This window comes from Delphinapterus leucas, chromosome 13, assembly GCF_059928025.1.
Source record: "Delphinapterus leucas isolate spDelLeu-1000000601 "Yukka" chromosome 13, BTC_Dleu_Yukka2, whole genome shotgun sequence".
NCBI lineage: Eukaryota > Metazoa > Chordata > Mammalia > Artiodactyla > Monodontidae > Delphinapterus > Delphinapterus leucas.
The window spans coordinates 6,535,968-6,563,194 of record NC_143141.1 but is presented as its reverse complement, the minus strand read 5'-3'; the positions used below and the strand labels follow the sequence as shown (position 1 = coordinate 6,563,194).

General features: G+C 44.7%; 1 protein-coding gene across 11 annotated transcripts in view; it reads right to left on the bottom strand.

The window, feature by feature from the left end:
• The window catches only part of TBC1D8 (TBC1 domain family member 8), a 125,849-nt gene that overhangs the window by 90,628 nt on the left and 7,994 nt on the right, over window positions 1-27,227 (bottom strand). The window contains exons 1-2 of one of the 11 annotated variants that reach the window (XM_089922628.1): window positions 11,549-16,538; window positions 11,327-11,450 (exon numbers count right to left, since the gene is read on the bottom strand). The exons of the other annotated variants lie outside the window; for them this stretch is intronic. Coding sequence (XP_089778754.1) covers window positions 11,327-11,339 — 13 coding nt within the window. The 5' untranslated portion in view covers window positions 11,340-11,450; window positions 11,549-16,538. Of the gene's footprint in view, window positions 1-11,326; window positions 11,451-11,548; window positions 16,539-27,227 lie in introns of those variants that run through there. 11 annotated transcript variants of the gene reach the window in all.

Sequence of the window (27,227 nt, the reverse complement as noted above, 5' to 3'; positions counted from 1 at the left end):
ACACTTGCAAACAACACATGGGTCAAAGAAGAAGTCTTAAGTTTTCAAATATTTGAACTAAATAAAAACGAAAACACAACTTAGAAAAATATGTACAATGTAGCAAAAGCAGTGCTTAGAGAGAAATTTATAGCAATAAATGCATAAATTAGAAATGAGGAAAAAACTGAAAATCAATCATCTAAGCTCCTCCTTTAGGAAACTACAGAAAGAAGAGCAACATGATCCTAAAGAAAGCAGAAGAAAATAATAAAAATTAAGCAAAAAAAACCCAAAAAACCACAAAATTCAAAATAAAAAAACAACAGCGAAAAATCAATAAAGCCAAAATCTGATTCTTTGAAAAGATCAATAAAAGTGATAAGCCTCTAGCTAGGCTAAGGAAGGAAAGAGGAGGGAAGATATCAATACAAATTACCAATATCAGAAATGAAAGAGAGGTTATCACCACTGGTCCCTTTGATATTAAAAGGATACTAAAGGAATACCATGAACAACTCTATACTCACAAATTTGATAACTTACATGAAATGCACCAATTCCTTGAAAGACACAAGTTATCAAAACTCACACAAAGAGAACTAAATCATTTGAATAGGCCTATATTTATTAAAGAAATTGAATCAATAATTTAAAACCTGACCAATAAAAGTAAATACCAGGTCCAGATGGTTTCACTGGTGAATCTACTAAATGTTAAGGAAGACATGATAATAATCCTTCACAATCTCTTTCAAAAAAACAAAAGCAGAGGGAACACTCCCTACCTCATTCTCTGAGGCCAGCATTATCCTAATACCAAAACCAGATAAAGATTTTACAATAAAGGAAAACTACAAACCAGAATCTCCCATGCAAAAATCCTCAAAAAATATTAGCAAATCAAATCCAACAATGTATGAAAAGAATTAGGTGCCATAAACAAGTGGGACTTAATCCAGGTATACAAGGCTGGTTCAACATTTGCAAATCAATCAGTGTAATACACCACATCAACCAACTAAAGAAGAAAAATCATATGATCATATCAATCGATGCAGAAAAAGATCTGACAAAAATTCAACATCCGTTCACGGTTAAAATCAAACCAACCATCTTTGGGCAAACTAGGAATCAAGAACCTCTTTCGTGTGATAAGGAATATCTACAAAACACCTACAACTAACATCATAATGGTGAGAAACTGGATGCTTTCCTGCAAAGATGAGGAATGAGGCAAGGATGTCTCCTCTCACTACTCCTACTCAACATCATACTAAAAGTTGTAGCTAGTGTAATAAGATAAGAAGAGTAAATAAAAGGTATATAGATAGGGAAGGAAGAAATGAAACTATCTTTGCTCACAGATGACATGCTTGTTTTTATAGAAAAATCCCAAAGAATCAATAAACAGACAAACAAACAAAAACTTACAGAATAAGCAAATATAGAAAGGCTGCAGGACAGAAGGTTAATATGACAAGTGCTTTCCTAAATACCAGCAATAAACAACTGGAATTTTAAAAATGTAAATACCACTGACAATAGCAAAAGGTGTTTTTATTAGGTAGAAATCTAACAAAATATGCACAGGATCTATATGCAGAAAACTACAAAACTCGATGAAAGAATTCAAAGAAGATCAAAACAAATGGAGAGATAGTCCACGTTCATGGATTGAAAGATTCAATACTGTTAAGATGTCAATTCATCCCAACCTGATCTACAGATTCAGTGCAATACAATAAAAACCCTGGCAAGCTATTTTGTAGATATTGACAAATCGATTATAAAGTTTACTTGAAAAGGCAAAGACCTAGAAGAGCCAATAACAATACTGAAGAAGAAGAAAGTTGGAGGACTCACGCTATACAATTTCAAGACTTAACTACAAAGCTACAGTAATCAAGACGCTGTGGTATTGGCAATAGGATATACAGGTTAATGGAAAAGAATCAGATCATATCTCAGAAATATATCCTACAAATACAGTCAACTGATCTTTGACAAATGAGCAAAGGTATTCAGTGAAGGATAGTCTTTTCAACAAATGGTTCTGGAATAATTGGACATCCATATGGAAAAAATTAATTAACCTAAGACATCGACCTTCCACCTTTCAAATATTAACCCAAAATGAATCACATACCAAGTGCTGACAAGGATGCCAGCAACAGGAGCTCATTCATTGCTGACGGGAATGCTGATGGTACAGCCACTGTGGAAGACAGTTTGGTAGTTCTTGCTGAGCTAAACATATAGTCTTACGCCATCCAGCAATCACACTCGTAAGTATTCATCCAACTGTTTTGAAAATTCATGTCCACACAAAAACCTGCATACAAATATTTATAGGAGCTGTATTCATAACTGCCCCAAGCAGGAGGCAACCAAGCTGTCCTTCAACAGGTGAATGGATAATCAAACTGTGGTACATTATTCAATGGAGTATCATTCAGTGATAATAATCAAGCCATGAAAGAAGCAAACTATCAAGCAAACTATCAAGCCATGAAAATGGAAGAGAGAGAGAACTTAAATGCATATTGCTAAGTGAAAGAAGCCCTCCTGAAAAGACTGCATTCTGTATGATTCCAACCATTCTGGCAAAATGAAAAGGGAAAACTACAGCAAGGGTAGAAAAATCAGTGATTGTCAAGAAGAAGCTGAATTAGGCAAACATAGGGGAATTTTAGGGTGATGAAACTGCTCTGTATGATACTGTAATTGTGTATACACGACACTATGGCTTTGTCAAAATCCACAGATGTTTCCAGCATAAAGAGTGAAACTTAATGTCTGCAAATTTTGGGAAAAAAAAATCATTTAGGAGGTCCGGGGGTTCCCGAGTGAATGCAGAATATGACCAAAAAAAATCTAACTGTATTACAAATGTATGAAACAAGGGAGCGAAGGCGGTAAAGGGAAATGGTGTTGATTTAAGTAACTTTGGAAATGAACAGTCTTTAGGAAGTAAGGCCAAAGGAACATACGTAAGTTCTGTACTCCATGGAGTCTGGTATACTAGAAATGAGCAAATAAGAAAAAGGATGATGGAAGGTGTAAGCCAGGCTCCTAACTGGAGTGGGAGTTTACAGATAGGCAAGAATAATCTATACAGTAATGAATCAGAGTCAAAGGCACAGGTATAAACTGATGTTTAGTTTACTATAGATACAAATGGCTACATAGAGAGACACTTACTGATGTGTATATATACAAGGGTAATATATATAATTCCTTTCTCTGTCAGCTGAGAGGGCCCAGACGCCATGAGCACACCCAGCAACCAGATCTTGGTTTCTAATACCAACCTCCAGAAAAAGGGGATTAGTGCTCTTTGGAAAAATGGTTGATTCCAGGACTGGAGCAGGAAATATACAAGATGATCCTGGAGCATCTTGTAGTGGCTGAAACATAAGAAAGTGCTCCAAAAAAAGACCAAAAACAAAAAAGTCCCACAGTATGGGAAGTGGAGGGAGTATAACTTTTCAGTGGAGAAACCTGACAAGCACTACCTTGGCCAGGTGATCAAGGTCAACATGTCATAAATCACGTTAACAGCATGCACTCTTGATATGATGCAATAAGAGTAGCATTTTATCCCTGTTCTTCCTCCCAAACACCCTTAACCCCACTCTCATCATGAGGAAAACTTCAAATTCCAATTAAGGAACATTCTACAAAATACCTGGCCAGTACTCCTCAAAACTGTCATGGTCATTTCAAAACAAGGCAAGTCTGAGAAACTGTCACAGCCCAAATGACAACTAAAGGTTAACAGAGTATCCTGAATGGGATTCTGGAGCAGAAAAAGACCAAGGAAATCTGAACAAAAGATGGACTTTGGTTAATAATCATATTAGTGTTCTGCTGAACATAAAGCAAACGTATTACCTCACAGTTCTGCAGATCAGAAGCCTGATACGGATCTCACTGAGCGGAAATCAAGGTGTCAACACATGACAAACGTATTACCTCACAGTTCTGCAGATCAGAAGCCTGATACGGTTCTCACTGAGCGGAAATCAAGGTGTCAACACATGACAAACGTATTACCTCACAGTTCTGTAGATCAGAAGCCTGATGATACGGATCTCACTGAGCGGAAATCAAGGTGTCAACACATGCGCCCCTTTCTGGAGGCTCTGGGTGAGAATCCATTTGCCTGCCTCGTCCAGCTTTAAGAAACCACTCCCTTTACGTGGCTCATGGCCCCTGCTCTCACCTAAAGCCAGAAACACCAGGATGAGTTCCCCACGCTGCCATCTCTCTGGTTCTCTCTTCAGAGTCCCTCTTCCAGCTTGAACAACCCTTGTGATTCCATTGCACCCACCTGGATAATCTCCCTGGTTTAAGGTCCACTGATGAGCAACCGTAATTCCACCTGTGCTCTTAATCCCCTTTGCCGTGTAACCTAACATAGTCCCAGGTTTCAGTCATTATTATGCCTATCACGGTAACTGATCAGTATCAGCTGGTTAACTGCAAGAGTAGTACATGTATTTCCTTACTAACATACTAACATGTCCATAATAGGACACGCTGGGTGAGGGTAGATGACACCTCTCTCTACTATCTTCCCAATTTTTCTCTAAACCTAAAACTGTTCTAAAAATAAAGCTTATTAAAAAGAAAAGGACAAGGAGAGTCAGCCCAGTCAGCGCCCACCTGCAGACAAGTGTGTGGGGTGGGGGGGTGACCCCCCCCCCCCGTCTGTGCAAATGCAAACGCTCCTGCAGGAACCCCAGGAGGGGGCAGGGGCATTGAATGGGGGAGGGGAGGGGTAAGCCAGAGCACTCAGGGTGGAACCAAAAGAAGCACAGAGACAAAAGAAATAAGGAGACAAGAGGCCAGGACCACAGAGAAGATGCAAAGCTGGGAGGAAGGGCAGCGAGAGTTCTCAGCAGGAACACCAAAGTGAGAAGTGAAAACTCCGGAAGAGAAAATTATCCTTCAACTCCTGTTGTTGCACAGGTGCAATAAAGAGGTTAACATGGCAAAGAAATCCTTCAAAGTTATTAGAAAATAGAGTAAAATGTCTGCAAATTTCAAATGGGTGAAAGACAAAAACATATACCCATAAATAGAGCAAACATACGGGGCAATGTTTAGGCATGGCTCCTAACGGCAGGGTACACAGCCCTGTTTATTCTGCCCTTTTATAAAGAAGCTGAAGAGAGCTCACATGGACGTCTTTTACGCAGTATCTATTAGCCAGGCGCAGGCGCATTAAAAAATACATACAGCGGAGTTGTACAGTACTGTCTGTTTTCTCATGACTCGTCACAAAATCCGCACAGAAATGCACCGTCACCCACAAAGCTGCACCTCTACCTGCATTCACACTGAACGCAGAGCTGTCCCTGTTCCTCCAGAAACAGCCCCCCAAAGGCAGGGCAGCGGGCATGGAGTTTTCTGGTTTCCCTTCCGAGGCAGCTCCATATGGCTTGTCTGGCGCTCCAGGGAAACCCTCCTGGTGTCCGGGGGAGCGCAACACTCCTATTTTTAACCGATTAGAATAACAACTCAGGCGGAGATAGCTGTCGAGTGACATGTTTTATAATTAGGGCCCAAAGAGGGACCTAGGAATAATTTGCTCCTAAGAGAGAAAGCTGTAATTCTTTCATCCTGGCTGCATTTCATGCATGTGGATGGAACCAAATTTAAGATGAAATGACAGCTACTGACCTGGGAACAAGCAAGGATGCTAGAAGAAGCCTTCCCACTGTAACCGAGCGGGACCCTATGGGGCCTTCCTGGGACAGGCCCCCCGCCCCCATATCCTCCACTTCAGCTCCTCTCTTAAGTACCTAGATAACAGCATTTGATGCACATTTCCTAAGCTGTTTTACAGATGTGAAACCCACCTCCCCACCAAATGGGAGATGTTAACTACTTGATGACCCTGAGCACATAGCCCCAGGCCTCCTGGAGCCTAAAGACTGATAACGTGAACCCCTGTGACTCCACCCAGTTACCCAACATCAGCCAGAGAATTGTGCACGAGCTGATCACATACCCTGCGACACCCCTCCCTCACCTGGCTTTTAAAAATGCTTTGCAGAAACCCTTCAGGGAGGTCGGGGCTTTTCAGGGCGTGAGCCACCCATCTCCTTGCACGGCCCTGCAATAAACCTTTCTCTGCTCCAAACTCTGACATTTTGGTATGTTTGGCCTCTCTGTGCATCGGATACACAAACTTGCGCTAACACCACTGCCTCCTGGCTCTTATAACCTCTATGCTGGGCCTGGAAACTCACCACAGGCAGCAGTGACAGTTCTCCACTCTTAATAGTCATAGCACCAGAGTGTAATGAAACCCATTTTCAAAGCCAGCAACACCCATCCCCCACGAAAAGCATTTTAATGGAAGTCAGTAAACCAGAAAGCCTAAAGTCTTTTTTTCCCCTCCTGCATTAAAGAAAGCAGATCCTCCTAATGGCCTTGGGCTTAGAAACAGTATACCTAAGCAGCCCCATGACAAAAACTTCTGTTTCTCCAGTAAAGGCCTTCTCATCACAGCTCACAAGCATCAGTGTGACAGTGCATTCACAGGGCACCAGCTCAGCATCGTAAACCCCATCGGGAAACCAATTTGGGCTACATCTCTGTCTTCATGTTAGGGCTGTGTGGTTTGGCTATTGTCTCTGTTTTGGAGGCTTAGGGGGAAAAGCAAATAAAGGACCAGAATAAATGCAAAAACTTTTAGTTGTGAAAAGTAACAAATAACCAGAAAGGATCACATAAAGTCCTTTCTACTGACTATCAAAGAGAGAAGATAAAGGTTAGGGTATTTGCATTCTCAACATGAGAATGTTGACAATTCCCCTATTCAAAATATATAAAATTCATAACCCGAATTACTAAATTTCGAGTTCCTTTTCACAAAGAATTTGATAGAATTCGATATATCTTTTCGTGGGATTCCCTTATGAGTCCCACACATCTCCACCAAACCAGGAGTTGCCTGTGCTATTTTCAGAGAACGCAGCAGCTTGGTGGGCAAAGCCACAGGGTAACCAGTCACGCAGTGGGTAACACGGGCAGTCACATGCCCATCACGGCGGCAGGACGAGCATGCCAAGTCCACAACACGGGCCCACGAGCAAGTGACGGTCCAGAGACGAGGGCTCCAAGGGCCTCGCAAGAGAGGGATTCCAGGGACGTCCCTGGCGGTCCAGTGGTTAGGACTCCTCACTTCCACTGCAGGAAGCCTGGGTTCGATCCCTGGTGGGGGAACTAAGATCCCACATGCCACATTATGTGGCCAAAAAATAAATAAAAAATAACAAAAAAAGAAAAAGGGAGAGAGAAGGATTCCAGCCCCGTTCTCGAGAACAGGAGAGGCAGCCACCCAGCCCTCACCTGCTCACTGTGTCCCAGATACATGGGAACAAGGACAGCCACACAATGACCCCTGGTTTCTCAGGAAACCAAGAGACAGCAGACAGAGCGTACAGCTGCTAGCTGTGATCAGCCAGGGGGACTCACACTGCCAGACTGGCTGTCCTGTTCACGCTGGAATTAAAGGAGAGAGATTTTTTTTTTTTTGTCTTCAGTCCAAAACTGAAAATTCTTTATTGGGTACAGAGTTTCAGTTTTCTAAGATGCAAAGAGCTCTAGAGATGGGCAGTGGTGATGGTTGCATAACAACGTGAATGTACTTAACACCACTGAACTGTACACTTAAAAACAGTTAAGGCGGTCGATTTTATGTTATGTGTTTTTTACCACAATTTTCTTTAAACTGTGAAAATTCTAATGGTCAGAAATTTCTGCAGTTGGGCTCCTAAGTAAGTACAAAAACTTTTCCTAACCCCATCCCCCAACTGACTAATCATAAATGCATCTGAACATAAATGTCCACGCTGCTGAACCCTGGCACATTCTTCTAGAAGCTCCATAAATAACCCTTGGATGGGGACCAAGCCGTCTGCTTTGGCTCACACTTAACATACGGATCCTGCCATCGTGAACCTCCAAGCAGGGTGACGAAATACTCAAAATATGTGACAGCAAGAATCCTGCACTGAAACGCCATCGTGACAGCCAGTTCCAAAGCAGGGGCTGCCCTGCCTTACAGACACGTGTTCCTGTGGGTATGACGAAACGCTCTTCTGAAAATTGCCCAGAATGTCCATCCACTTGGTCGTCCATTTACCTGGTCTTCCGGTATGATGCTTATGTATAGCAATTAGCACTCAATTCTTGTAGAACAGGGATGATTCAAGGATATGAAACGAAAGGGCAAGGGACACCACGAAAGAAGGAAAACCAAGACTCAACAAAGGGCTTGGCTTTAAGATCTGATACAGTCGTCAAATGAAACACCAGCCGCCAGAGCATCTGGGGCAGACAGGGATGGATACCTGGTCCACCTCCACCGCCGAGCCCAGCACAATCCAGGGGCACCCAGAGCTCTTCCCTGGATACAGACTATGAAACTCTATGAAATGTGGCCTGGCTGCTCCAGAACTGCCCACTCACCCGCCTGATGGGTCCACCCCCTGCTAATCCACCCTTGTCATTCTGCTTGGCTCTATCCAGAAACCTCACTGTCACACTCTTTTTTTTAACATACAAAAAGCCGTACATAATTAACATATACAACTTAAGGGTTTTGAAGATAAGTATACACCCATGAAACCATCACCATAATCTATGCCATAAACATTGTCCATCACCTCTAAAAGTTTCCTCTCGGCCTTTTATTAATATGTATATCTATAATGTGATAAGAACATTTAAGATCTACCCTCTTAACAAATGTTTAAGTATACAGTATTGTTAATTATGGCTGTTACATGCAGTGCAGTAGACCTCTAGGACGTATTCACCTTGTATACCAAAACTTTGTGCCCTTTGACTAACACCTCCCCATTTTCCCCTCCCCCAGCCCCCGGCAACCACCATTCCACTCTCTGCTTCTCTGAGTTTGATGATTCTAGATTCATCACATATGTGGTATTACGTGGTATGAGTCCTTCCGTGACTAGCTTGTTTCACTTAGCATAATGTCCTCAAGGTTTATCCATGTTGTCGCAAATGGTTGGATCTCCTTCTTTTTTAAGGCACGGTCACCCATTTTAATCCTGGACTTTCCTTCCTTATATTCCCTAACCTATGAAGATCTCCTAACCCCTGAAGACTAGACCATCCCTAACCCATGAAGCCTACAAAAACAAGTCACAAAATTACATCATACTGACCGTGTTGCAATCAAATACAGCAGAAGAAGCTGTATTCCCTTGCCAGTTTCTGCTACTTCAAAACAACCAAAATCCTTTGGCAAAACATTTCTGATCTCTCAATTCTGTGAGAAACTGTCTTGGGTCAAGTATTTTAATGGCCTGATGCATGTGGTACCTACAGGTTGTGAAAGGAGACTTTCCTTTTTTTTTTTTTTTTTTTTTTGGCCACACCTCTAGGCATGCGGGCAGGATCTTAGTTCCCTGACCACGGATCGAACCCACACCCCCTTCAGTGGAAGCATAGAGTCCTAACCACTGGACCACCAGGGAGGAGACGTCCCATTTGAGATGGAATAATTTATCATTTTTGATGTCACATGGTTAATAAGCCCAACAGGTATCACCTGTATCCCCCAAATCACACAAAGTTTATAAAGAACAGCTTTTCCAAAAATCTTCCCTAAAAAAATAAGACCCAGTCTCAATTTGTCCTCCTAACGCAGTCTGTTTTTTGGTTTTGATTTTCTTGGTTAAGAAATGAACACATTTTTGCTGCAGAAATTTGGGGAAATACATAAAAGCACAACGGAGAAAATTAAACTTATCTCACATCTTGCCACCTGACAATAGCCCTTGGTATATGTCCTCATGGAGTCTTTTCTAACTAGGCACAGATTTAGACGATTAAGTTCCCACACTGGGGATATCGCGGCTTGGAAGTTAAAAGAAGAAAACGACTGAACCTGAAACGCAAAGAAGTCTCCTTTCATGCTGGGAGACGGTTGCAGAAAGGCAGGTCAACTTGCTCAACAAGACTCCTAGGTGCCGCACAAACCAGTTTTACCAGCCAAATCTAATCATAAGTACAGCCTGCCAGCACCTGGAGCTGCTACAACCACGAGCTGACCTGCACCTCACAAACCTCACTTTTGCTTAATGGCCCTGTACATAATTAAAGGCAGGAAAGGGAGCTTAGCCACAGGCAAGGAGCACAGAGAAATAAATAAGATAAAGCAACAGTGCCTCCTTTGCAAAATGGAAATCAAGAGGAGGGTCCAAAAGGTCAGTGGAGCAAGACAGTTCCATCGGCTCAAGTTCAAAGTAAAAGATAGTACCCGGTGGATTCCAGCCCCCAACTCCCACCCGACCCCCACTCCCACCCGGCTGCCCCAGGGGAGCCTGTAAAACTGCAAACAAGTCTTTAAAAGGGATGAGTCCGCCTGTTTCATCAGGCTTACCGATACAGCAGCTCATGCACAATTTTTAAAACACACTTTTACTGACCGCCTACTACATGCCAGTGTTGTCCGTGTTTGTAAACTGCAGCCAGTGAGGCCACAGCAGGTTCCATTCAGCTGGGAAGTGAAGGGTGCAGGCGTGTGGACCAAGAGAGGTCAAGCTTAGCACATCAGTGTTTGCAACAACTGTTTTCCACAACCCCTTACGACCTTCGCAATCAAGCCCATACTTACTTCTGACTTCCATTTTGACACTTGTGTCCTTGACCATAACAGAGTCTTTTCAGGCATCAAATTATAGCTGATTGGCTACAACTAAGTGTTGGATGCTTACAACCCCCAGGAGCCCTCTTACTCTAAGTGCATGTTTAAGGGGATATAAGGGAGCGGGGCAGAGACCCTGCGTCAGCTCCCAACACCTGGTGCACCTGGCTCCTCTCGTGCCCTTAAGAAACATCTGCTGAATGAGTCCTTTGAATAAAATCAAATCAGAGAACACGGTTCTTTAAGCTCACTTGGGGGAAACTGTCTCCATATGCCACAAGTAGCTGGAGTTTTGTTCTCTGTGGATTCTGATCTTGAAATCTGATTACTCAAAGCCGGCCATCTGTCACCCCCTTTCAGTGACTCGCAGGCTCTGTTACAGAACTCCACTAATCTTATCTTGGGCTAAAGTAGAAGATAAGCGTTTCGGTAACTAAATTTATCGCAGGGATTAAGTAGGTTTTCTCGTTTTCTGTTTTTTGTTTTGCCTGCCCTCAATGTGTACTCAGAAATGCCAAGCCTTCCATTCTATAGGGTCCTACAGCTTCAGATTAATGAACCATTAATTCAGGAAAGCAGAACACAGGAGGAGAGAGCAGGGGGGTAAGGAGAATATACTCCTTCCCCAAGGAAATAAAGAAATGGATTTACCCCCATCACCCATGGTTGGCCTTCCCCTAGGGTGACATTGTTGCAGACCTGGTCTGTAACCAGCGTCTTCAGGTCCTAAGAAAGCCGTGGACCAGGCTCAGCCGTGTGTGGGTCATAAGCGGTTCTGTGGCAGAAACAGGAGGAAAGGGAGAGAGGGTTAAGACAGCAGCTTGGCCCCCGCTCTAAGGCCATCATACATCATGGGAACAGGGGTTCCCTCACCTGTCTTTAGAAAATCTTTCTTTCTGGACCCAAGATGCACATCTGCCCACAGGCATGGGCAGAGACCCTGTGGGAAAAGCAAACTTGGAGCCAGTGATCAGAAAAAAATCAAACTAAAATTTAATAAGTCAGAATGGGGGAGACTTAGCAGGAGCAACTGACGTCCTCAGACTCACGGACATCTCTTTATTCCAGGGAGTTTTCCACTGGGAATTCTGATCTTGAAATCTGCCTGTTCAAAGTCTGCCATTGCCAAAGTCACTGCAGCCTTCAAGGCTCTGGGTCCCGACAACAAGCCAGTGCAGGGCACTTGCTGGCAAAACGCTCTGACATTTACTCTGCAGATGCACGCCCAGCAGTAACCATGGAGGCAGGCGATCTCACGGCCGGGGGCCCTTCCGTTCTGAGCACTTTTATGCTGCAGAGGCCACTACCCAGCAGAAACCGGGTCAAGTCCATGTCACGTAAGGCTGATGACATACGAGGATCCCAAGAGACAAGCAACTTTCAGCAGGGTGTGGGTTAGCCAAGCTCTAAAAAGCTCTCTTTATACATTCAAGACAGGTTTAAGTTGTTAAAGTAATGAGAATGGAAATGGAAATAAAAATAAACACAATCCGGGCTTGCCTGGTGGCGCAGTGGTTAAGAATCCACCTGCCAATCCAGGGGTTCAAGCCCTGGTCCGGGAAGGTCCCACATGCCGCGGAGCTACTAAGCCTGTGCGCCACAACTCCTTAGCCTGCGCTCTAGAGGCTGTGAGCCACAACTACTGAGCCCGCGCTCTAGAGGCCGTGAGCCACAACTACTGAGCCCATGTGCCACAACTATCGAAGCCTGCACACCTAGAGCCCGTGCTCCGCAACAAGAGAAGCCACCGCAATGAGAAGTCCGCGCACTGCAACAAAGAGTAGCCCCTTCTCTCTGCAACTAGAGAAAGCCCACACACAGCAGTGAAGACCCAATGCAGCCACAAATAAATAAAGAAATAAATAAATAATCTTTTTCAAAAAGAACTTTTAGGGCTTCCCTGGTGGCACAGTAGTTGAGAGTCCGCCTGCCAACGCAGGGGATGCGGGTTTGTGCCCCGGTCCAGGAAGATCCCACGTGCCACGGAGCAGCTAGGCCCGTGAGCCATGGCCGCTGAGCCTGCGCATCCAGAGCCTGTGCTCCTCAATGGGAGAGGCCACGACAGTGAGAGGCCCGCGTACCGCAAAAAAAAAAAGAACTTTTAAAAAAATCTAAAAACTAAAAATAAACACAATCCTACTACCCACTCAACCCTACCACCTCAACAAATCAAACGAACGTCTTGTTTCCATGTTTCCTTCTATTAAATGGGTGGTACCTATTTCATTCAGAAAGGCAAGGAGGGCAGGAAAGTGGTACCTTAGTACTTAGAGCTTAAGACTTAGATCTTAGTGCTTAGTACTTAGAGCTGCGTAATGTCTCCAATGCCCTGAGAAGGCCCAGAAGACGTATGGACTCCATTCCACTGGATACCCCAAAGAACCAACAGTCAGTCTAAATCAGGGAAGTCGTATGTTGTTCCAGACTCACAAAGTCCTGGGTTCAAATCCTGACTCTGTCCTATGTTAGCTGTGTGCCTTAGTGTCCTGTCCAATAAGGTCTGCATGGATGTTGAAACATGTACAGAGCACCTGGACCACACATCTGTTACAGACTGAATTGTGTATCCCCCCCAAAAAAGATGAAGTAACTTAGGGTGTGACCTTATTAAAATAGGGTCATTGCAGGTGTAATTATTAGTTAAAATGAGGTTATACTGGTATAGGGTAGGTGCCCCTAATCTACTCTGACTGGTGACCCTGTGAGAAGATGGCCACGTGAAGACAGACACAGGGGGAGAAGGCCTTATGACGATGAAGGCAGTGAATGGAGCGATGCAGCTGCAAGGGAGCCCAAAGATTTCCAGCCACACCAGAAGTGAGGAAGAGGCAAGAAAGGATTGCCTTAGAAGTGTCAGGGAGCCTGGCCCGCTAACCTCTTGATCTTGGACTTCTAGACCCCAGAACTGTTGTTCTTTTAAGCAACTCGGTTTGCGGGTCTTTGTTACAACAGCTCTAGGAAACGAATACACTGCCCAACTAGGGAGATTTCCTGGCAGTCCCTGCACATCCGCACAGAAAGTAGGACGGCTTCAAACGTGCAACAGGGCCTCCGCAAGCTCCCACAACAGACCAACCATCGCACCCAACGATCTTTCTGGACCCAAAACGGACTTCATAACTAATCTTTACTGACTAGTTGTTAACGTTATTTATTTCACCCATTGCCCTGACTTGTCAATAATCTAAATCCAGCAAAAGGCAAACTCAGGGAGGAGGCGCCCATGCATTCAAAGCCTTTAGCAGAGGCTGCCCTGGTGGCGCAGTGGTGAAGAATCCACCTGCCAATGCAGGGGACATGGGTTCAAGCCCTGGTCCAGGAAGATCCCACATGCCATGGAGCAACTAAGGCCATGCACCACAACTACTGAGCCCGCGTGCCACAACTACTGAAGCCCACATGCCTAGAGCCCGTGCTCCGCAACAAGAGAAGCCACCACGATGAGAAGCCCGCGCACCGCGACGAAGAGGGGCCCCCGTTCACCGCAACTAGAGAAAGCCCGCCCGTAACAACGAAGACCCAATGCAGCCATAGGCTGGGTCTTTCTCTCTAACTGGATGACGGTGAGCAAGTCGTTGTTTTAACAGGTTGGCACAATCTAGCCCTAAGTGTCAGGGAAAGCCGAGATGCAGGCAGTAGTACAGAACACCTCTCCAGTCCCAAGATCCTCGTCCAAAACACGAGGGTCTCACCCATTCACAGACAAGCCTGAGCTAGGGCTCAGAAATGTTCTTCAATGCCGACGCTGACATGAGGCCACTGTGTCGGGGTCCCCAGGCAGCCTGGGGGGTGAGGCGGCATGTCAGGGGCACGCACAGGAGGTAGGTGCCAATGCAGGACTCAGGTGAGAGGCTGCAAATCATGACACAAACCCACAAAATGGATGGGTGGCACATCTTCCAATGCTGTCATTCCATTAAGTGAAAACCAAGATACAAAACTGCATATACACTACGAACTCGATAATATCAACAAAATTCACAGATAAAGCTGGAAAATCAATACAAAAAGGTTAACTGTGGGATTAAGAGCTGTTTCTTCTTTTTCCTCTCTTTTTCCAATTTTCTACCTTTAGCATTGATTTATAAGATCATGGGAGAAAGCATCATTACAAAAGAAATGTTTCTAGTGTTTTGTTTTCTAACTTACAGAACTAAATCATGACAGGAAATGGTCTTTTTAATACTACTCTACTGACTGTTTTATGACATTTTCCTTCCAAGGAGAGCCAGCTCTTGTGATAGTGTATTACATAATCGCTCGTGGAACCAAGATAAGCTTCCAGACCAGTCAAGGTTCTAATTGTTCAAGGCTTTAAAATCAGTATTTAAATAAAATAGTACCCCCAAATTTCCAAGATGGGTCCACCTGTGTTTTCAGCCAGTGTGTTGTCACACCAGCCTGTCACAAGCCCTTCCCAGCGGGTCTGAACACTGGTCAGTGTGTAATGTGTTTTGCTACAGCCAGGAATGTATACATACTTATACGGTGGCATTTGTCAGACAAGCCATCAGGCCGAGCAGGTCATGCAGCAATGCAACCTGGGTAGTTATGGCTACAAATAAAAGGGTAGGGGGACTTCCCTGGAGGTCCAGTGGTTACGATTCCACGCTTCCACTGCAGGGGACATGGGTTCGGATCCCCGGTTGGGGAACTAAGATCCCACATGCCACATGGTGCAGCTAAAAAAGGAAAAAAAGGTTGAGGGGCACAGGAGAATGTCAAGGCAGCACCTGTGTCCACCAAAACACGAGGTCAAGGCCTCGTGAACAGGAGAGTCAAAGACTGACACAAGGTACAAAAGGGCACGCGAGCCAACAGTGTGTGACCCTAAAACAGGGATCCGGCTGTCCCCGGGTCTGATGTGGTCAGCTACATTCCAGCCGTGTCCAAAGTCTGCATGACCCCAAAGATGCTGGGGAGCCGGTGCTCTGGACGGGGTTCTCTCAAGCATGCAAAGGCCTGATAAGTTACATCCCTCGGTCTCAACCTGTCCTGTAACAATCTGTGAAAGCTCTGTGGTGCTGAGCTGCTTTTCATGCTGTGATTCTAACCCCTGTTCCTAAGAGAGAACACACTGCCCTTCGCGTGTGGTATTATTATACTGTCCCCGCTGCCGCTCTTCCTTATAAAGGAGAGGAGGGTTCATTGGCTTAACAGACAGCTGGTTGTTTAGGTTCGGCCGGGTGCTCGCGGAGTTAGCCCTGAAGTGTTAAGCCCTCCACAAGCCAGAGAAAACCTTCCCCTCCACAGCCAAGGCCCCCCTCCTTCTAGAACCTGACAAACGTACCTTCCGAAGCTGCCAGAAACAGCAGGAGAGAAGCAGGGGAGGATTCACTGCAAAGCAATCTCCAAGAAGAGCAGTACGATTCAAACCTTCTTCCTTTCTTTACACACATTTTTAAAAGTATTTTCATCGTTACCTAAATACAGCTTTTAAGTGCTGTGTATCTAAGGAAAGTTCATTTGCTATTTCAAGGCTCTATGAGAAATGCTTTCAAATTTCCTAAAAACAATTTCTAGAGTCCTAGAAGGGTTGTTTGCAGGCTAACCGAGGTAAAAAACTACCATATTTCTATTCCCCAAATCCAAAACTACATTAAAAAACAACTCTTCAAATTTAAGGAAAAACTTCATGTTAATTCGATATATATTAGGTTGGCGCAAGTGAGTGAATAGATTTGGCCAGGGTTTTAAGTGATCGGTGGATAGGAGGTGAGCTAGGGTTATTCCCCAAGAGAACTCACCAAAGGCAAGACTGAATCTGAGGCCCAGCCTCAATGTAACTTTTTTCCCCCAACCTCCTTGAGGACATGGTCCCTTTTTTGGTACACAGCCTAGACCTACCAGCTGCCAGGAGTACTCGCAGATTATTACTGAGGAAGCCTGGTGGCAGGAGGGGCGGGGGGGAGGGCGGATCCAGAGTGTCACGAAGGGCTGAGTGGGCAAGAGTCCTCTTCCAAGCCCTTGGAGACATGGTACAGCTTCCCCACAGCAGCAGGACAGGACACACACTCCCCCAAATGGGCTTGTGAGCAGACTCAGAGCCCCTGTCTCGAGTGCCTTAGAACTAAGCCCCTCAATCTGCAAACCGCCTCATGGACAAACAATACAAGATCACCAAGGAACAGGTTCATGACATGTGTGTGCGAATTCATTTCCTCTGAGCAAATGATATTTTTATGCCTATTTAAAAGACAAGCACTCTCCCATGACAGATGCATTCATTATCCAACAATCCAGAAGCCTTCCGACCACTCCTCTGGCCAGCATCTCTCCCCGTCAACAAGTGCAGTTGGCAACCCAGCGCCTCCGGAGTCGTCCCCCCTCCCCTCCCCCCCCCCCCCGCCCCCACCGGGTGCCCGGGGCCAGAGTTCAGATTCTGAAAACACAGCCCCGCATTCCTGAACCTGCTATTCACAGCCGCTCCCTGCCAGGAGTAGTCAAGGCAGCCGTTCAAGAGACACTGTAGAAAACACTCCATTTCCCGTGTCCTTTGCATCCAGACCTGAACACTACCGTTTTGACAGATTTATTAAACACTTGCGAAGTCAGGAACTTGAGGAAATATACACACAGACATTCAAAAAAGAAAAGAAACAAAGCTTCCTTCCAGAAGTTTTATTTCCATACATCCTGGTAGATTCTAATCTATTCCAGCTTTCATTTATTTTAAAAATCCTTATTTCTGTTGCAAAGAAAGTCCTGGGTCAGCCCATGCCTTTACTTCCAGAGATCAACCTCCCAAACCACAAGCCCTCAAGATTAGAAATAAGTCTAGATAAACAGCAAGGTCCTACTGTAGAGCACAGGGAGCTATATTCACTATCTTGTAATAAACTATAATGGAAAAGAATCTGGAAAAGAACATAACTGAATCACTTTACTGTATACCTGAAATATTGCAAATCAACTATACTTCAATTTTAAAAATGAGGAAAAAAGATTAGAAATAAGTCACGTTAGGCAATGTTTCCTGTCTTTACCCTAATAATAGTGTGAAATGGCTTGCAGAGATAAGCTATAGAAGCTTTCATGATGGACAGCCCAGAGGTTTAAGGGTATCTAAACCCATTGTTTAAAAACTGTCCCCTTTCCCTAATACCAGCATCAGGGAAGAGAACCAGTACTAGAGTATTAAATTCAGAGACATCCCCAAACTATGAATTCATAGCTCTTCCATCACCCATCAGACATTTTAATTACTGGCCTTAATTACATTACATAAATAACTACATTAATTACAGGTAACAGACTGGAACTCCATCCTCTTCCCCTTAAGACCCTATCAGGTCATAATGCCTTGAAGGTAAGAATTCTCTAACACAGCATCTCCGCTGGGCACATACGGACTTTCCATAAATACTTCTCGAGTGTTGCTGACTAGTCAGCTTCAAAAAAAGAAAAGACAAGGTGCCAGGGCTCTGCTACCAACAGCTGGGCAAATCAGATGGCCACACCCACTTCAGTTTGCAACCTGAGGATGTCAAGCAGCCCGGACAAATCTTTATGTACACATTCAATGAGGTAAAGTCGCTGAAAAGTGCAATACAGCACACAAAAATACTGCAGTCTTATTACTGAGCTAATAAGCAATTTTTTTTTTTTTTTTTAAATAGGAAGATGGGAAGAAAAAGGCATTACCAGCTGCTGTTCTTTCTTGGAGAAAATGAAGACTGATAACCGTTAAGTAATACAGACAGACAAGGGCAACTGCAGACAACGGCCAAGTCTTGAAGTGGGCAGAGCGAGAGAGCTCCCCTGTCCAATTCCTCGAAGACAGCTTCACTCTCCTTCTGAGCAAGTGAAAATTATATCCACAACCCCTTCTACCTTCTCCCCATCCCTTTTCTTTCTCTCCTCTCCCTGCTGGGAAGGACTCCCCCATTCCCTTGCTACATGTGGCCAGCCCCAGGGACACGGGCCCAGGGGCTAACTCTTCACAGGTATTTGGAATTCTGGGCTAGAGCCAGAAACCTGGCACCCAAGCTGCTAACAGGAAATTCTGGATTCCCCCCCACCCCCCCCCGCCCCGAAGCAGCAGAGCTTGAAATGCCAGAAATTCTCAGCTTACTTCACACTGCCCCCCCGCCCCCCCACCCCGAGGGGATATGTCCACCAACTACAGAGAACGGACTTGATTTTGTAGAAAAGAAAAAACTCTGCAGTCAGGAGAAGACTAGGCAGGGTGTGGGGGGCAAGGGGTGAAATGGGTGAAGGGGGTCAAAGGTTCACACTTCCTGTTATAGAATAAATAAGTCCTGGGGATGTGACTACAGTTAATAAGTCCTGGTGACTACAGTTAATAAGACTGTATTGCATGTTTGAAAGCTGCCAAGAGAGTAGATCTTAGAAGTTCTCATCACGGGCTTCCCTGGTGGCGCAGTGGTTGAGAGTCCAAATGCCAATGCAGGGGACACGGGTTCGTGTCCCGGTCCAGGAAGATCCCACATGCCGCAGAGCGGCTGGGCCCGTGAGCCATGGCCGCTGAGCCTGTGCGTCCGGAGCCTGTGCGTCCGGAGCCTGTGCTCAGCAATGGGAGAGGCCACAAGAGTGAGAGGCCCGCGTACCGCAAAAAAAAAAAAAGAATATATATATATACATACACACAAATATAAATATATAAAAACTGAATCACTTTGCTGTACACCTGAAACTCACATAATGCTGTAAATCAACTATACTTCAGAAAAAAAAAAAAGTTGACGACCACCACACACCCCCCACATACAGCTTCCAGTTATTCCATGATAACAAGCAGGGGAGGACAGACAAATACTGACTAAGCCCAGTGGCTGTCAAGCACTGTCCTAGTACTTCAGATGCATTTTTCCCCAATTACTATTACAACAATATGTGTTAGGTAGGTAGTATTAGCCCATTTTACAGAAGAGTAAACTAAGGCCCAAGGTCATACAAGGAATAAGAACAAGGCTTCTTTCCTTTCCTACCTCCTCATAGTCCTATTCTTTTTGCCAACAATGATGAAGGAAATGAGATATAGATGGAATTGAGGACATATTAGAACAATCCATCAAAATCAAATTAACTTTAACTATTCCACTCTATGGCTTAGTTATAAAACACAAAAGTACATGAAATCCAAAACAAACAATCAAACAATAAACGTGAAGATGTCCCGAAGTCAAATTCTAATTCTTCTTCCTCAATGGACTGCCATGTTCCTCTAAACTAGCTTCAGTTCTCTTCAGTTCTCCCCTCAACCTTAACGGGAAGAGAAGCGAGGGTCTCTAGAACCAGGCTGAGGGTGCTCAGGAAGCTGGGGACCCCAGCAAACTGAGTACAGTCCCAGCCATACAGTCAAGTCCACAGAGGCCCAGAGAGACAGAGAATCAGATGCAAAAATCGTGTCTCCTCCAAAAATTAAATATGGAATTACCATATGACCCAGCAATTCCACTTCTGGGTATACACCCAGAAGAACTAAAAGCAGGGATTTGAATATTTGCACACCTATGTTCCCAGCAGAATTATTCACGACAGGCAAAAGGCAGAAGCAGCTTAGCGTCCTTCGATGGATGAACAGGTAAGCGAGACGCGGTCTGTACACACAATGGAATATTATTCAGCCTTCAAAGGGGAGGAAACTGACACAGGCTGCAATGTGGATGAACCCTGAGGACATTATGCTCAGTGAAATAAGCCGGTCACGAAAAGACAAATACTGCATGGTTTCACTTATATGAGGGAACTAGAAAAGTCGGATTCGTACAGACAGAAAGCAGAATGCTGGTGCCAGGGGCTGGGGGAGGGGGAATGGGAGTCCGTGTTAACGGGGACAGAGTTTCAGTCTGGGAAGAAGAAGAAAATTCCAGAGCCACACAGTGGTGATGGTTGCACAGCAATGTGAATGTTCTTAATGCCGCTTAACCGTACACTTAAGAAGCACTGAAATGCAAAGCTTTATGTTATGCATATTCTACCACAATTTTTTTTTTTTTAATTCTGTTACTTAAACCATTTTTAAAGGAACAAAGCAAAGCAAGGGTCTTGAGAGACACCAGCCCAAGAAGAGGGGAGCAGGTCTGGAGGAGCTGAGCTGGTGGAAGGTGGGAACTGAGTCTCAGGGGCCCCCTAATCTTTCTAGAAAGGGCTAAACTCAGTCAAGTGACAACAGAGCCAGAGCATCTCTGCCTCGGATCAGACGGCTCCTGATCTGTAGTAAAGGAATACGGGCCGGTGGTCTCCAAAATCCCATCCCACCATCGCCCCCCTGTGACCCTCCAGGTCCGACCAGCAGGTGTCCCAGCAGAGAGATAAGGTCATCCTCGTGATGGGAAGACTTGAAACCACAGCTGCGGAGGTTATTCTTATTTTATTATTATTATATTTGTGGCATTCTTTTTTTTTTCTATTTATTTTTGGCTGCATTGGGTCTTCATTGCTGCGCACGGGTTTCTCTAGTGGCGGTGAGCGGGGGCTACTCTTCGTTGTGGTGTGCAGGCTTCTCATTGCAGTGGCTTCTCTTATTGCAGAGCACGGGCTCTAGGCGCGCAGGCTTCAGCAGTTGCGGCTCACGGGCTCAGCAGTCGTGGATCGCGGGCTCTAGAGCGCAGGCTCAGTAGTTGTGGTGTACGGGCTTAGTTGCTCCGCGGCATGTGGGATCTTCCCGGACCAGGGCTCGAATCCGTGTCCCCAGCATTGGCAGGAGCATTCTTAACCACTGCGCCACCAGGGAAGCCCGGAGGTTATTTTTAAATAGGAAAATGAGTCCATTTCATCCCAGTCACCTACAGAAGGTTGCGGAGCTGATTCACAAAAGGGAGAGGGACCGGGGCACCCGGAAGCACCCAGGGAAGCCAACTGTGTCAACACTTCACAGAGCGCAGGAGGGCTGGGCCCCCAGACACACCCGCACCCGAGGTCCAGGGCGGAACCCCGGGCCAGCTGTGCTCACAGTAGGTCCTCCACCTGCCGGTCCCCAGTGATGAGAAGGAGGCAGAAAGACTTCAAGGTGGCAGGAGCTACTTCAAGTCTTTTGGCCCCAACACGGAGCTTATAAATAATGTGCCCAAAGCAGGCAAGAACCTCAAAGATTGGGTTCAAAGGCCCTAACTGCCTGGACTAAATATTTCCGTTTCTAAGGGCAAAGGCCACAAAAGCCAACCTCTTACGGTGTGGTAGAAACATAACAAAACGTCTTAATGAAGTAAGTTTAAAATGACGCCCAGGCTGACATATTCAAAGGGATTTGCGTGCACACTTGACAATTCCAGTCCTAGGTTAATTACTAGAATAAGAAAGTAATTACGAGAGCAGGGTTGTTCTAGATTGATTGCTAGAGTAGTCACCAGAGCAGAGTCGTTCTAGGTTAATTGCTAGACTAAGTAATCACTAGAGTAGAGCTGCTCTAGATTAATTACAAGAGTAGAGTACATTCCATGAGGGCAGGACTTTGTCATGTTCACCGCCTGGAAGAGAGCTAGGCGCCCAGAAGCCCAGTAAATACCTATTCAATGAACTTGTTTTCCAAGAGCTTCACGCTCTTAAAATTCAACTGTTTACTGACCACAACGAAGGCCTGACCTAACACTGAAACACGCACACACGATATTAAAAAGTCCTGTGTCAAAGTCACTTCAAGCTTCGGGTGGTGCGGAATCCCGACCACCTGTACTGCTGCACCTGGCAACCAGGACCCCAAGAAACCTCAACTCTTTAGAAGCCAGTGTACAAAAACGGTTGTTTCAATGAGAAAAGCAGAGGGTAGTCAGTTCGCACCACAACAAAGTTATTTTTCCTGCAGAAATTTCCTAAATAAAGGTTTTTTTTAAGTTCTACTTTATATTTTGTTATTGCAGGCTCAAAATACCTCAATCAAAGTGGACGAGTACTTCCGGGCTGACACTTAAACGTATTTGTTTATTTAACTTTTTATTTGGAAATAACTGCAAGCTTAAGGAAAAGCTTCAGGAATTAAAATAGGACCAAGAACACCCATATACCCTTTGCCTAGAAACAGATTCACCAACTGCTAACAGCTCACCCCATCTGCTCTAACACCCTCTCTTTTTCTCATGAGAGATGATATGCGATGACCAATATGATGTGATATGGTGCGCTATGCTATATGACATAATGTGATGTGCTGTGGTATGATGTGATGTGATACGATATTGAATACGGATATTCTCTTAACACAATAGCTTAGTTGCCAATGTCACTCAATTTAACACATGCTATGCTTTTATCTACTCTTTGTATTCCCGTTGTGTTATGTTACCCAATAACGAACACCCATTACAGCATTTTCCCCTCCAGCCCAGGACCCTCCCTAGGGCTGGGTATCACATTTAGTTATCACGTACTGCTCAGTTTCCTTTAATCCACAGCCCTCCTTTGTCTTTTAGGGTTGATGTTTTAAAGATAGAAGTCCCCATCTCCCTTTTTTTGTTTTTGACAGTTTTGATCCAAGAAGTTGTTTTTAGCTTGTAATAAAAATATTCTGACATCTGAAATACTACAATCTGATTCAAATTTATAGATTTTTCTATGCATCTTTAATAATTTACTCTGTTCTTAAAATGGAGATCTCTCTGAGGCTTAAGTAATGGGGAAACTGTCTAATTTATACAAGTCTGATTCTAAATAAAACTTTTCAGGAATGCATATCACAATATTATACATGTAGCATATTAGAGCACGTCTTCCCAAAGCTTCTGCGATTAGGATCTCTTTTTGTGTGAGCACGTCAGCCATTTAAGTCTCTCTCTGAGGTTCTCCCTCCCTCTCCTTCTCTCTCCCCCTCCTGTCTTCCCGTCTTCCCTCCCCCCACACACACAGACTTTCTAATGATCTTTCTGCTATAAAGGGATGCTCACCTATGGAGCCTATGGTCTTGAGTCTTAGTAGGATTTCAGGCACCATCAATACAATCAAATCTCTGGCTTTGCCTACGGTGTGGGTTTCTGTAGATTTTAATTCAAAAAAAGTAAATACGCTTACCATTATATGACTCTAACCTAACTTTTGGCTATTAATATACAGTGCTCAAATCCAGCCTTCCAGGTCATACAGAAAGTTAAAAACCAAAAAAGGAAAGCAGCTCTTACAGTGGGACACACATCCCATCAAAGAGAACCTTGCAGTTCCACAAGAGGCTTTCCAACCTCTCTTCTCCTCAAATCTCAATGTTTTATTTGGATAAATGAAGACAAGCAAGAGGCTGAAAGACAAAACAACACCCGCTTAATGCAGACCTTTTCACAGCAAAGCCACCTGAGCATCAGACTTCAGAACTGCAGCCCTCGGACACGCCACCATCAACCTCACCTAACAGCAACTCCCAGGTTAATACACCATGCTGTGGCGCCATCTCTTATCAGCCTCACCTGGCCACGGAGCTGGCTCAGGAACTTGACTTCAACCAGCAAGTGGTGGTACAGCAGACACGCATCTCACTCTAATTTATCAAATTCAACCGCAAAAAAAAACAAACAAACAGTGAGAGGCAAAACGTGGACCAAAACGCAGAGGGGACAATAAATTCACCTGGACAGCCCACAACTCCAGGAGCACATGCGCTGGTGTGAGCCCCAGGGGGGCTGGAATCTCCCAGCTCCACTGAGGCCTCCACCTCGCAGAAACTCCTTGTACCAGGAGCAGATTACCAAGACAGGTGACCCTGCTGGTTTCAGGGTAAGTTTAACCGCAAGCAATTTCTGTCCTTCATGTTGATTTCGGAACCTAATCCCCACATTGAGAGACAGCTCTATTATATGGGGATGAAAAACACAGGCACACGTATGTACACACACACACACACACACACAGTTTTGTTACACTGGGTTTACCCAAATCTAGTCTCTCCAGCCAAATCCTTGCTGTGACTGAATCCTTGACAGATGCAAGATCATGAGCTATCTATTCTGAAAGTAATCTTAAGGCCTTGCTTACATTTTACATTTATTTTTAATTATAACAGCAAAACAGCAACATAACAGAAACTCAGAACCCACCTTGGCTCTCTGCTCCTGTAGCAGATGAAATATCTAATCTCTAAGGTGCGCTAACCTTTTCTGCCTTTTTTTTTTAAACGAAGTGTTCCTGTCATGTAAATACTGCTTCTCAAGTGAGAAACTCCAGAGGTTCCTTCCACACCTTGCATCACTAGGCCCATCCCATTTTTAAAATGTTACCAAATTTCCTCATGAAAACATTCCTACATCCCATCATTGGGCCACAATTTTAGAACCCTGTTAGATGGACTCAATCATTCAGGGCAGCCAAACTTCCTGGGGAGCCTTTGTAGTTCACTGAAATAATCTGCATTTTCCATCTAGCAATAAATTCTATTTTTTGAATCCTGATAACATGATTTACAACAAAAGACTATTTAGCTTTATGAATCTGAGAAATAAAGTCTGGTCAAAACACTTAGTGAAGCCAGATCAGATTCCCACCAGCACTTACCCCAGACAAGAGGGTACAAGGGGCATGGCACCAAATGCCAAACAAGTAACATTACTCAATTTTGTAAGTTGCCACGGTCTCCTCAAAGGGTTTCTTTTGCCAGGTGAAGCAATCACTGTCCAGGGCTAAGCCAACATCCTTGGGTTCCATCTAAATTAGTTAAATTCTCTTGGTGGTCAGTTACAGATCCTTTGAGGCATTTTTGTTGTTGTTTTTCAGTCCTGAGTACATAACCTCATTTCCAAAACAAAATTCCTTGGGAAATGCTCCTGAGGTCTCCCTCCCCTGGATGCCTTACCTACTTCCTTGACCTCTTCAAATTCTACCCACTGCCCATCTCAAGGCCCAGCTGCCCTTCCGCAAGCCCACAATACCTACAGATCCATCATTCAGCAGACACTCTGTTAACAAATAATAAATCTGTAACAGTGACAACAAAAACCAACCAAACTCCACCTTGACCAAGCTGTACCCACACGCGGCCCCTACTTTCTCACCACCCACCAGCAGCCTCCAGCCCACCTACGCCAAGCCAACCGGCACCCAAACTGCTCTCGCTGAGGCTGCCAACGTCTTACAAGCCTGTTCCACGTACGTTGCACAGTTGATCCCTCTTCCCTCCCTCCTTCTTAAATACACTCTTCTCTTGCCTTCTGGAAAAATCCACTCTGCTGATTTCCTCCCCTCCCCAGCCACTCCTCACCCCCCTCTGTGGTTTCCTCCTCTGTCCAGGCCTTACTGGACAGCTCATCAAAGCTAATTTATCCAAAGCAGGCTCTCAGAGGCCACAGGGCTTTTGCACAAGCTGTTTCTTCCACGCGGAAGGCTCTTTCTCTCACTCTGCAGCAGGCTAGCACCATCCTATACACCCTGCAGGTCTCAGCTGAGATCACAGGTCCTCAGAGAAATGCTCCCTGACACCTCAAGCTAAATTAGCTTCCGTGTTATTCCCTCTCACACCCCCTATACTTACCACCATTGATAATTCTGTATTTCATGGTTTAATACTGCCCCCCACCAACCACAAGCACCTTGCCCCCTCCAGACTGTACGCTTCATGAGAACAAAGGGCCTGGCATTGTTGGATGCAATATTCTTTGGGCTTTTTCTTCTTCTTTACATACAAATAATTAAGTGGATTTTGCCAATGTGTCTATAAAATATAACAGTTTGAAATATAAACACTTCCACAAAGCAAAAACTGCTGTTGTTATATTATCACTGTTTTGCAGGTTAAGGAACTGAGACCCCAGAAGGAATGGGATCCAGTTATAGTACCCTACCTATAGGAAAGGGACAAAAATTATAAATGTATTATAAGTGTATAACTCTAACCTGATTTCTTCTCTGGAGAAAAACAATCACCCAGAATAGATATATTTTAATTTCAAATAAAAGTACCTGTGGCTAGAGTAGATGCATTTCTGAAAATAGGTTTTAAACCTCTGTGAAACTGACATACCCCACATATTTGAGACACTTTGAAGGCTAAATATAGTTTACTGAGAGGACAAATATGTGAAGCAGGGCAGTTCAGGAATCATGGCCATGAGGCACTAATACGACTGCTTCAATGCCTCTCCTGACCCCGTTACCTACGGGATCCCCATTACCCAGAAAAAATGCCAAGCTCTCCCAAAGTTTGCATTCTGTATTTTATCCAGTTTACATGTGCATGGAAAGAAGCATCTAACTGGACAAGGCCCATGAGAAACCCAGCAGCCCCTCCCTGCTCCCACTTCCCGGCTCCCCGAGGGCAACCACTCCCAGCTCTTCACTAGTTTTTTTCCCATTTACCTCCACTTCTCCGGGAACATGCTGGTACGACTACTTCTTCAATTTTCCATACGGCCATCGGCTGGCAACTTCCAGAAGTGGAGGATGTATCCCCCCCGTTCACTCAGCAACCCCACCTGCCACTCACTCCTCAATTAGGCAACAGCCTGGGTTAGAGCCGGAGTCGATATTTACATTATTGTAACGATGTAAACATTACTGCAAGCTGACCTTTGTAGTAAAAGGATGAAACCTTTCCTAACCTACACAGCTTTTTATGTTCCCTGGAGCTGACAACTGTCCTGGAATTCCTGGCTCATTCAGCTTTCTATGTGTCAAGAAT